We start from the raw sequence: 11,445 nt of genomic DNA on the forward strand, positions 1-11,445 counted from the left end.
CTCCAGGCTGGGGAAATCTCCACCCTGGATGCCATGATTCGAACAGGATTTCAGACAGAATTACACCTACCCCTAAATACCTCAACCGAAAAACTCCTTCAACTAGGCCTACACAATACGATAGGGGAGCTTACTGAGGCCCACCGACAGACGCAATACACACGTCTCGCGAGAACCACCACCGGGACACACATCCTACACACCCTCGGTATACGCCTACCAGTTACCGATCCCACACAGCTCCAGGTCCCCCGCCTCATTCACGGCGATTTATTTATTAAACCTCTCCCCAAAAACATGCATCACACCTACCACGAACCCCGCCGCAGAGCTCGCGCACGGGCACTCCACAAACACTATGGCATGGAACCGTATGCCGTTTGGGTGGATGCCGCATGCACGGGCGAGGACGCGGTTGCAGCCATCACGAACCCCTCCCTCCAACCCATTGCCACCCTTCACATAACCCCTACTGCCACTTTGGAGGAGGCCGAAGAGGCCGCCATGGCCCTGACGGCACTCGACAGTATCAGTTCGCAATGACGGCACTCGACAGCATGAAGGCCAGAACAAGAAGAACAAAGTTTATTGCAGGGCATCGATATATATAGCCTTCGTGATAGCGCGGTTTACGCACTGCACATGTCAGGCACATTGTTATCGTGTCATCACGCAAGCCCGATACATCCTTCCAAGGTTAGCACAAGACAGTGGTTCAAGTTCATGATAACTGATTGAAAGCAGCGTCATAACGAAGACGTTGGGGAGGCTTCACGGTACGAGTCGACCTCCTCAGACTGCTGACACTTGTGGGTTGCTCTGGATGAGTAATCGAAGCCGAAGGCGTGGCACCGTGGGCTAGATGTTGGTCACAGAGCCCCGGAGGCTGCTGGGGTGCTGCACTTGTAGTGCCAGAAGGCTGCGGTGTCACACTCCCTGGACTGTTCCTTGCATTTGGGTCAGCTGCGTCTGCGCAGTCGTCGTCGGTGTCATCGTCACTTGTTTCAGCATACTGCTCGCTGGAATGAAACAGGTGTCGCCTTTTGCGCCGAAGAACACGACGACTTTCGGTTACAACGTGGTAGGACCTCGGGGCAGCTTCCCCAACCACCTTTCCTTTCTGTGACCAAGTTGTGTCTCGCAGCCTGACGACGTCACCTTTACCTAGTGGAGGCAACGGCTGTCCTTTGGGCGTCTGGCGGTGCTTCTTGACTTCGATAGTGTTGATACCGCCAAAATCGGGGAGATGAGATCGAAGGCGCCTGCCTTGAAGAAGCTCGCCAGGGGATTGACCATCAATCAGTGGCGTTGATCGGTAGGCCAGAAGGCCTAGCCAGAAGTCGTGTCGTGCGTCTTGAGTTTTCTTCATTATCCGCTTGACAATTTGCGCACCTTTTTCGGCAAGGCCGTTAGACTGCGGGTAGTGTGGGCTAGACGTGACGTGCGCAAAATCATACTCTTTAGCGAAGGCTGCGAATTCTTGGCTTGAAAACTGTGGTCCATTATCAGTGCACAGTTCGATAGGAATGCCGTATAGAGCAAACATAGCACTGAGAGCCGCAACAACACTTCTTGCACTTGTGACTGGAAGCCTCTCGACATCTGGAAAGTTGGAAAGAGCATCATATACGACAATGTAAGAATTTCCCCAAAAACAAAAGATGTCCGCTCCGACCCTGTACCACGCACACTGCGGCACCGGGCGCATTATCAGCGGTTCTTTGGCTTGCTGGTGCGCGAACTTTCTACATGTAGAACAGTTTTGGAGAAACACTGCGATGTCGTTGTTCAAGCCTGGCCAAAAAACGAGAAGTCTTGCTCTTTCTTTGCATTTGTTTAAACCAAGGTGGCCGGCATGAATTCTTGTTAGCATTTCTTGTCTCATGCTTCTTGGTATGACAGCTTTTGTTCCTTTGAACAGAATTCCGTTGATTACGGACAGTTCAGATGAAAACGGCTTCAGCTCACCTTGAATTCGTTTTCCTGCTGATGAGTTGCTGACGACAGTCTGCAAGTAGGAGTCACGAGCAGTTTCCTTTGCCAATTTTTGCTGAGTTGTTACCGTGACCATGCCGTTCAGGAGCTGTAGTGCGTGAACTTCGACGTCTTCTGTGGCACCAGCATTGTCGACACCCCCGGGTGTAGTCGATCGTGAGAGCATGTCTGCCAAGACCAGGTGCTTCCCTGGAACGTACTGTAGAACATAGTCATATCTGAGAAGTCTTAAAAAAAATCTCTGCAATCATGGGGGCATGTCACAAATTCCTTAGCAGCGATTGACAGAAGTGGCTTGTGGTCGGTCTCGATAATGACCGTCTGTCCATAAACAAACTGATGAAACTTCTCGCAACCAAACAGAATGCCCAGCGTCTCCTTTTCAATTTGCGCGTAACGCTGCTCCGGTGGTGTTAAGACTCGTGAAGCATATGCCACCGGTCGCCAGTGACCACCGTGACACTGTAAAAGCGCCGCTCCGACGCCGTCCTTGGACGCATCGCAAGTTATTTTTGTTTTCTTTTTGGGGTCAAATATTGCTAGCAAGGGTGATGTCGCAAGTGCCTGCGTGATGCATTTCCATTCCTTCGCATGGTTTTCAGTCCACTCGAACTCGACTTGCGGTTTGATAAGCGCGCATCGCTGTTCGTTCTGACAACACTGGCACGTATTTTCCGAAGTAGTTGATCACTCCTAACATGCGCTGTAGATCGGCTTTGCTTTTTGGTGTTGGCATTTCCAACAGATTGCACACAAGCTTCGGGTTCGGGGAAATTCCTTTTTGTCCGATAACGTCACCCAGAAAATGCACCTCTGTTAAACCGAACTTGCATTTTTCGGCGTTTTGTGTCAATCCTGCTGTTTCGGCAGCTTTCAGAACTGTTACTAGCCGTTTATCATGCTCTTGACGTGTAGTGCCCCACACCAAAATGTCGTCGATATACACGTGAACTCCTGGCAGCCCGTCAAACATCTGACTCAGCATTTTGTGAAAAACTTCCGGTGCCGATGAAATGCCAAACGGCAGGCGCAAGTAACGGTATCGACCGAAAGGAGTGGCAAAAGTGCAAATTTTTGATGTTGCGTCGTCGAGGGGTATCTCGTTAAATCCAGATTTTGCATCTAGGCAACTAAAGTAGCAAGCGCCGGTCAATTCTGCTTCAATATCTTCTCGCCTGGGAAGCTGGTAGTGTTGCCTCTTTATATGCTCATTGATCCTTCTCGGGTCCATGCACACCCTGAGACTGCCGTCTTTCTTTTTGACCAAAACCAAAGGGCTTACCCAGTCGGTAGGTCCATCTTTTGTGATGATACCAGCTCTCTCCATTCTTTGAAGCTCGTCGCGAAGCGGTTGGCGCAAAGACAGGGGCACCCGCCGCGCTGGCTGGACGACTGGGGTAGCATCTGGCTGTAGTACCATGCTGTATGGCTGCTTTCGGCATCCTAAACCCTCAAAGACGTGCCTGAAGTGCTTGATCGCTTCGTACTCAGCAGAAGTGCGGACAGTGTCCACTGTGCGCTGCACAAGGCCCAGAGCTTCGCATGCGTGAAGCCCCAGTATTGCACGACGTCCATTTTTCATCACGTAGAATTTCACTGTAGTTGCAGCATCTCCAACGGTTATTTTTTGGACTGTTGTTCCGAAGTTGGTGATGATGTCTCCATTGTATGCTCGCAGCACAGAGCTCGTAGGATTCAGTTCGGCAGTTTTCAACTTGCGGTATATTGAAAATGGTAAGAGGCTTGCTTGTGCTCCGGTATCCACCTTGAATAATGCTTTACGACCCCCAACTTTGGCTTCGACAGTCCAATCACCAGTAATGCAGCTGTCGATGCAGACGTCAAGAACATCAAACTCATCATTGAACTGTGCGCCGACTTCGTAGACGACCGCCCTGGCCGGACAACAAATCGCAAAGTGATGCAGCTTTCGACAAGTGTTACATCTTTTTCCGTAAGCAGGACGCTGCCTTGGCTCGTGCCGTCGGTTGCATTTCTTTCACCTGTACGAACTATCGTTTACTGCACTGGTCTCTTGCCGGTCTACGCAGCGGTGGCACGATGCCCTACTGCGAGAGACGGAGTCAATGCTGTCACCGGGCCTGGCCCAGACCTGATTTCTTTGTGCCACTGATTCCGCTACCCTGCACATTTCTTCAGCCTTTAACAACGTATAAGCCCTTTTCCCGCAGCATTTTTTCACGCAGTTTGGAAGTATTCGTCCCAAAGACGATCTGATCCCTGATCATTGAATCGTGCAGTCCTTCGAAGTTGCATTGCGCTGCTTGGTTCTTGAGGTCTCTAATAAATCTTTCGAACGGCTCTCCGTCTTCTTGTTTTCTCGAGCGAAAAACATACCGCTCATGCACTTCATTGCTTACCTCGGCATAGTATGCTTCAAACTTCCGGACCAGGGTGTCGTAATCTTCCTTGTCTTCCTGCTCACCAAACGTAAACGTGTTGAAGACGTCAAGTGCTTCGTCTCCGGCAACGCTCAACAGGAGTGCAGCTTTCGCTGCTCCGCTTCTTGGGTCGTCTTTTGGCGTGGTCGCCTTGATGAAGAGTTCCAGTTTTTGCTTAAACCGCTTCCAATTCTGCGACAGGTTACCGGAGAGCTGCAAAGGTTCCGGGGGATTCAGCAGGTCCATGGCGCTCCGAGCTACGCCCTGCCCAACTGGCCACTTCTGACACCATGTATCTGTTCGCAATGACGGCACTCGACAGCATGAAGGCCAGAACAAGAAGAACAAAGTTTATTGCAGGGCATCGATATATATATATAGCCTTCGTGATAGCGCGGTTTACGCACTGCGCATGTCAGGCACATTGTTATCGTGTTATCACGCAAGCCCGATACAGCCATCACCCGCACGGGGGCCCGATATATACTGTCAGATTCCAAAACTGCCATACTAAATTTTGCTCGCAGGAGAGTTCACGTCCCTGCATTTCGCATACTGGACTCCCTCGCCGCCCACCCGCCCCGCCATGTGGAGCTGATATGGGTGCCTGCACACTCCGGGAATCCCGGAAACGAGGCCGCCAATGCTTTAGCCCCAGCTTCTCTCAACCGGGCACCGGCGGCCTCCGACCTGGGTTTCTCGCGGGAGCGCATGCACTCATTCAGTGAAATGACGCAGGCCTGCAAAGCCGAGCGTCGGCTCTACCCCCCACCTCATCCTTCCCTCGACAATTACCATCAGACACTTTGGAGGCGGCTCCAAACACGCACTTTGCCCTCCCCTTATATACGCTCGCGATATCACCCAGTCCACACGAACCCTTCCTGTACCCTGTGCCACCACCCCAAAGCCGCTCTCGACCATATTCTTTTCCTCTGTCCGGCGGATCCTCCCCCGCGGAGCCTGGAGCACCTTACCACTTGGGAGGCTTGGGAGACCCTACTGCGCTCCGAGGACCCGGCCAAGCAAGCCATCGCCACCGGCCGGGCTGCCAGCGTCATGAGCCTCCGGGACATGAACGTTTGAGTGCAGTGGGGCCGTGCGGGGGCCCAAGGACCGACGTGTCCAAAACTCCCTTGTTACAAATAAAGTTTTCATCATCATCATCGACCGAGAAATCGGAACTGCTGAGAGTCTGGAGAGGCAAGCAAAACCGGACCGTCCCAACCAACGAGGACCTAAAACTCAACGTCTACCTAGAAGGGACGCCCATACCCGAAAAGACGACAATAAGAATTTTGGGCATGTCGGTTCAATCCAACCAACGCACTACTCACACTTTTACCCTACTGAAAGCAACAACGCTACAAGTCGCACGCATGATCACCCGCATCAGCAACCGGCGACATGGCATGCTTGAAGAGGACACACTAAAGCTAGTCAGAAGCCTAGTAGTTAGTCGAATCACGTACTGCCTACCATACCAGTGACTCAACAAAAACGAAATACAACAAGCGGATGCCCTGCTACGCAAAGCGTATAAGACAGCGCTCCGACTACCACGCAACACTTCTGCAGAAAAACTCATGGCCCTGGGATTACATAACAAATTTGAGCAGCAACGAGAGGCGCAGCTTGAGGTGCAAAAACTCAGGCTTTTGCAAACAACGACTGGAAGAGCGCTCCTGCAGAGGCTCGGATACCGCGAGCAGATGCGAGAAATATCGAGGACGGCAACGATCCCCGACGAGCTTCGCAATACCCTCAAGGTAGGGCCAATACCAAAAAACATGGATCCCAGCCTCCATTAAGGGAGAAGAGAAGCGAGGGCCGAATTCGTCGAGAAAACATACGCTCCTCAAGCCAGGACTGTGTATGCAGACGCGTCTTGGAGAGGAGATACCAAAATCGCTGTAGCGGCGGTGGTCGATTCGTTTTTAGGCGAAATGACCAGCGCGTCTCTCCGAGGCTGCACAGCTGCACAGTCCGACGAAGTAGCCGTTGCTCTAGCGGTGGCGGAGGGCTATAGAACCGGGCGGTCACTAATAATACTCACGGACTCTCAAACAGCCTGCCGAAATTACATGAATGGCAGGATAGGTCGTCACGCACTCCGCATACTCCTCGCAGCGAGCGACAGAATTAAAAACCAGGAAGAACAAAACGACAAGATCCCACACAAAATTGTGTGGGTACCGGAGCACACGGGGGTGGCAGGGGACCAAGAGGCCGACAGGATAGCTCGAGGATACATTACGTTCCGAGCATCCGACAAGACCGCGGAACTCACGCCAGCACCCAGGCGATACTACGATACTACTCGGCGATACTACAAAACTATAGAGGCAGAAGAATGCGATATCCCCCACCACACAAATCTCTCAGCAGAGAGGAAGCTGCCACTTGGAGACAATTACAAACAGGCTCTTTCCCAAACCTACATATACTAAACAAAATGCACCCTACGATACACACGGACAAATGTCCCTGGTGCGACGAAAAACCTACTCTATACCATATCACATGGGCCTGCCAAACGTAGACGTGGTCCCCAAAATACGAAACCCGAGTGCGGACCAGTGGGAGACTCTGGTGTCCAGCGACCGCTATGAAGACCAACAAGGTCTGGTACAGCGAGCTCAACGGGCGGCAGTGGCTAGCGGAGCCCTGGACTGAGGGCAACCGACCACTGATTAGAGGCGGACGACTACGACAGAGAAGGCTCCTGGGGGTAGAACCAAGACGTCTCTGAAGATGCCCCCAAACCGCAGGAAAAACCATTCGTGTAAATAAAGTTTTCCCTTCCTTCCTAGAGGCCAGTGTGCTGTGCGATGTCAGCGCACGTTAAAGAACCCCGGGTGGTCGAAACTTCCGGAGCCCTTCACTACGGCGTTTCTCATAGCCTGAGTTGCTTCGGGATGTTAAACCCCAATAAACCAAACCAAGGTTATACTTACGATTAGACTTAGGTTATAGCTTTCTGGCTTTTCCGAAACTTATTGTCTTAGGTATACAAAGCTTGTACGGAGGCGGAGGAGGAGACGCGCGTGTAGTGAATACGGTGCTGTCTTAGAAGGTTCGTTAAGAAACATGTACTGTGTCCATTCTGTTCGGGTATACACCAAGATATGAGAGACATTTTGCTTTCCTTAAAAATTTTCATTTCATTTCATTTCATTTTCTTTAAGGCCCTTAGGCACGGTTCGGGTCTCTACCGAGACATGAGAGAGACAGGCGTCGTTTCCTTTCCTTAAAAATTCAGGGGCCACTTTGACTGTCTAAAGTGCGTAGAGGCGAAAGCGTTTTCCGCACCACTTTCGCTGCCTCTGTTGCACTGGTTGCGTCACATATAATTGAGTACTAATTACTAAGTGATGACAAATCACTAATTAATGCGGGAATACTAATTCACTGCTAATTAATGACGCTTAAGTTTCGCCTTTACGAGTGGAACGCGACAGCGTGTTGTAGCGCTGCCAGGGAGTCCACGGAACGCCATCACCCGTTCGACGCGATGCCTTGCCCTTTGAACGCAACGCTTTTTGGGGAAATGAAACGGCGCAGTAATTCTCTGTCGTCTCGGTGGACAACTGAACCGCACCGTAGAGGAAGGGAGTAAGTGGGAGTGAAAGAACGTAAAGAGGGCCCGTAATGAAGAAAATGAAAATTGTATTTGAGGAAAGAAAATTACGCATTAACTGTCTCGCATATCTCGATGGACAGCCGTCAAAATTCAGGGGGACACTTTTTTGACCTAAAGTGTGGTCACTGATGTGTGGTTAAGATGTTAAGCTTCGCCTCTAAGAGTGGAAAGCGACAGCGTCTTGCAACGCTGCCAGGGAGTCCATAGATCGCCATCGCCCATTGAGTTCTACGCCTCGTTCGTCGTTGAATTGGTTCTTGAGGAAAGTAAATGTATCTGTCTCTCATACCTCGGTAGACACCTACCTCGCCAGGAGGAAAGGGGGGAGGCTGGGACTGAGCGAAGATCCCGTATTCACTAGACGCGCCTTTGTTCATTCCAAACCATAGCGCTGGCATGGCGGAGTGGATAGCATGCTCGTCTCGCACGCCGAAGACCGGGGTTCGATTCCCGAGCTCGACCAATTTCCTACTCGTTTTTATTTGTTTATCTGGTCTGACTAGAAAGGTTAAGGTGGCTAGAAAGCTCAGTCCCACTACTTGGAGCATCACTTTACGATCCCTTCAATTGGTTGCATGGTTACTAGGCAAAGTACAATTGGCCCCGGTCACAGTGCGCGAATTTCAAACGGGGCCAATTGTACTTTAGCTAGTAACCATGCAACCAATTGAAGGCATCGTATAGTTATGCTCCAAGTGGGACTGTGCTTAGTTAATTGCTTAATTACCCAATTAGCCGGGGCCAATTGTACTTTGCCTAGTAACCATGCAACCAATTGAAGGGATCGTAAAGTGATGCTCCAAGTAGTGGGACAGCTTTCTAGCCACCTTAACCTTTCTAGTCAGACCAGATAAACAAATAAAAACGAGTAGGAAATTGGTCGAGCTCGGGAATCGAACCCCGGTCTTCTGCGTGCGAAACGAGCATGCTATCCACTCCGCCATGGCAGCTCGATGGTTTGGAAAGAACTAAGGCGCGTGTAGTGAATACGGTGTCTTCGCTCACTCTCATCCTCCTCCCTTCCCTTCCGGCGAGGTTTAGGTGTCCACCGAGATATGAGAGACAGATACATTTCCTTTCCTCAAAAACCAATTTACCGACGAGCGAGGCGTAGAACCGAATGCGCGATGGCGTTCTATGGACTCCCTGGCAGCGTTGCAAGACGCTGTCGCGTTCCACTCTTAGAGGCGAAGCTTAACATCTTAACCACACATCAGTGACCACACATAAGGTAAAAAAAGTGTCCCCTTGAATTTTGAAGGATGTCCACCGAGATATGTGAGACAGTTCTTTCCTCAAATACAATTTTAATTTCCTTCATTACGGGCCCTCTTTGTCTTCTATCACTCAAACTTCCTCCCTTCCTCTACGGTGCTGTTCAGGTGTCCACCGAGATGACACAATTTCTGCGCCATTTCCTTTCCTCAAAAAGCGTTGCGTTCAAAAGGGCAAGGCATCGCGCCGAACAGGTGGTGGCGTTGTTCCGTGGACTCCCTGCCAGCGCTACAAAACGCTGTCGCGTTCCACACCTAAAGGCGAAGCTTAAGCGTCATTAATTAGCACTTAATTAGTATTCAGGCATTAATCAGTAATTAACCATTAATTAGTGATTTGTCATCACAGTAATTAGTACTCAATTATATGTGACGCCACCAGTTTCACTGAAGCTGTCAAAGTTTTGCGGAAAACGCTTTCGCCTCTACGCACTTTAGACAGCCAAAGTGCCCCCTGAATTTTTCATTTGTCTTCCCTTACGTCGCGGTTCGGGCGTCCACCGCGATATGTGTGTTTCCTGTCGCACTGTTTGTCTTTCATTTATTTTTTTATTTGTGATATTTTATTTCTATGTCTTTTTTATTTTTGTTTGTGCCAGTGGTGGTGGTGGTGAAAACATTTATTACGAATGAACAAGAGGTATGTTTGGATCAGCCCGTAAGGGACCGATCCTTGCAAACACTAGGTGGAGGTCCCTAGTATGGGACCCCAGTGGCGGTAGCCGCCGCCCGGGCGCGCCCGACTAAGGCTTGTTGGGCCTGTAAGTCGTGGCAGCCGAGCAGGGTCGCCTCCCTGTCCTCCCGGGTTCGGTTGGGGATGGGGGGAATAGCGCCAGTGGAGGCAGCGGCGACGGCGGCCACCTGCGCCGTGCGTGACGTCACAGTTTCGCGCATGCGCAGACCTGGCAAATTTGGCCTCCGGCTCACGCAGAGCGCGGTGTTGACTAGCCTAGTGAAGCTTTTCGCTTCAAAAAATGGCTGTGTTTCACCTCTGGTTAAACCTGGAGTGACGCGACAGATATAGCTGGCTGAGTAGAACTCGCTGAGTCGAATCGCAAAGTCAGTCTTTCGCCGCTGCGTTTCGCTGGGCGTTCCTTCTTCATCTTCGTGCCTGGATGTCGATTCACAGTGGCTGCGTACCTTCCTTTTGTCAAAATCATTTTCTTTATTACGGGCACCCTCTTTCTGCTTCTTCTTTCACTCCCACTTCCTCCCTTCCTCTACAACTGGATGACAGGTGTCCACCGAGCTATGCGAGGCAGTTACTGCCTAATTTACTTTACTCAAATACAATTTTCATTTTCTTCATATAAGGCCCTCTTATTTTTTCTTGTTTCATTCCCACTTCATCCCTTCCTTTATGGTGCGGTTCAGGTGTCCACCGAGGCGCAACGACGGCTATAGTACGACTATGCTGAAGAGGTGAAGCGGCTGGCGCAGTGCAGTTAAAAGCACCCGAAGTACAAGAGATGAAGTTCAGTAGGGTAAGGGTGCGGGCTAGTTGGTGATCCATAACATATAAATACCAGCGCATGACAGCAGGACACACCGCTGTGCAGGTACCGCTACAAAATTTGCAATGTCTTAGCTCGGCTATGCCAGGACATAGTAGCGAAAGCGAGCGCTACGACGAGGCCAGTGGTGTGATGCAATAGCAAACGGCGGCGGCGGCTCCGCGGCGAGGCGCGCGGTGTGACGTCGCGCCAGATGTCGCGTCGAGCGCGCGGCATCCGCCAGCTCCGGTGGTTGCTAGCTAACGGCTCAAGGTCGACCTGTGTGCCTCCTCGAAGCACCGCCACAGAGAAATCCCAAGTTCGTGGCCAATGTAGCTTTCGCTACAAAACATTGGCAGTGGCTTAGCTGTGGTTAAGCTTGGATATACAAGCGAAAAGGTTCAGTTACGCTAGGTTTGACGTCACGGCTGTCGCAGTTCGCGCACAATGCACTGGGAGCACCATGATAACGATGAAGGCGTTCGGCTGTCCACACTGTCTGCACCGAGGTGGAGGAGGAGACGCACATGTAGTGAATACGGTGCTGTCTTAGGAGGCTGCTGTAGAGACATGTACTGTGGTGTCCATTGCTTTCGGGTGTACACCAAGATATGAGAGACGGGCATTTCCTTTCCTTA

The 11,445-nt window shown here is 51.0% G+C and overlaps 1 protein-coding gene across 1 annotated transcript; it reads right to left on the minus strand.

Annotated features, from left to right (window-relative positions):
* Positions 1–721: 721 nt before the first annotated feature.
* On the minus strand, positions 722–3,415 carry LOC149338801 (uncharacterized). The gene is made up of 3 exons (XM_089550364.1): positions 3,278–3,415; positions 1,969–2,194; positions 722–1,602 (listed from the first exon to the last, which is right to left on the minus strand). The coding sequence occupies exons 1-3, from the start codon at positions 3,413–3,415 to the stop codon at positions 722–724; spliced, it is 1,245 nt and encodes a 414-aa protein (XP_089406490.1).
* Positions 3,416–11,445: the final 8,030 nt, after the last annotated feature.

The sequence above is a fragment of the Amblyomma mixtum genome, chromosome 6 (genome assembly GCF_055824585.1).
Source record: "Amblyomma mixtum isolate Tamu chromosome 6, ASM5582458v1, whole genome shotgun sequence".
NCBI lineage: Eukaryota > Metazoa > Arthropoda > Arachnida > Ixodida > Ixodidae > Amblyomma > Amblyomma mixtum.

Bases quoted from the DNA above. Each gene is read 5' to 3' on its own strand.
- LOC149338801 (XM_089550364.1), bottom strand. From the start codon at position 3,415: ATGGTACTACAGCCAGATGCTACCCCAGTCGTCCAGCCAGCGCGGCGG. The intron at 2,195-3,277 runs GTAAGCCCTTTG...TATGTTCTACAG, and splicing joins AAGATGGACCTACCGACTGG to TACGTTCCAGGGAAGCACCT. The intron at 1,603-1,968 runs GTGAGCTGAAGC...CCAACTTTCCAG, and splicing joins AGCAGGAAAACGAATTCAAG to ATGTCGAGAGGCTTCCAGTC.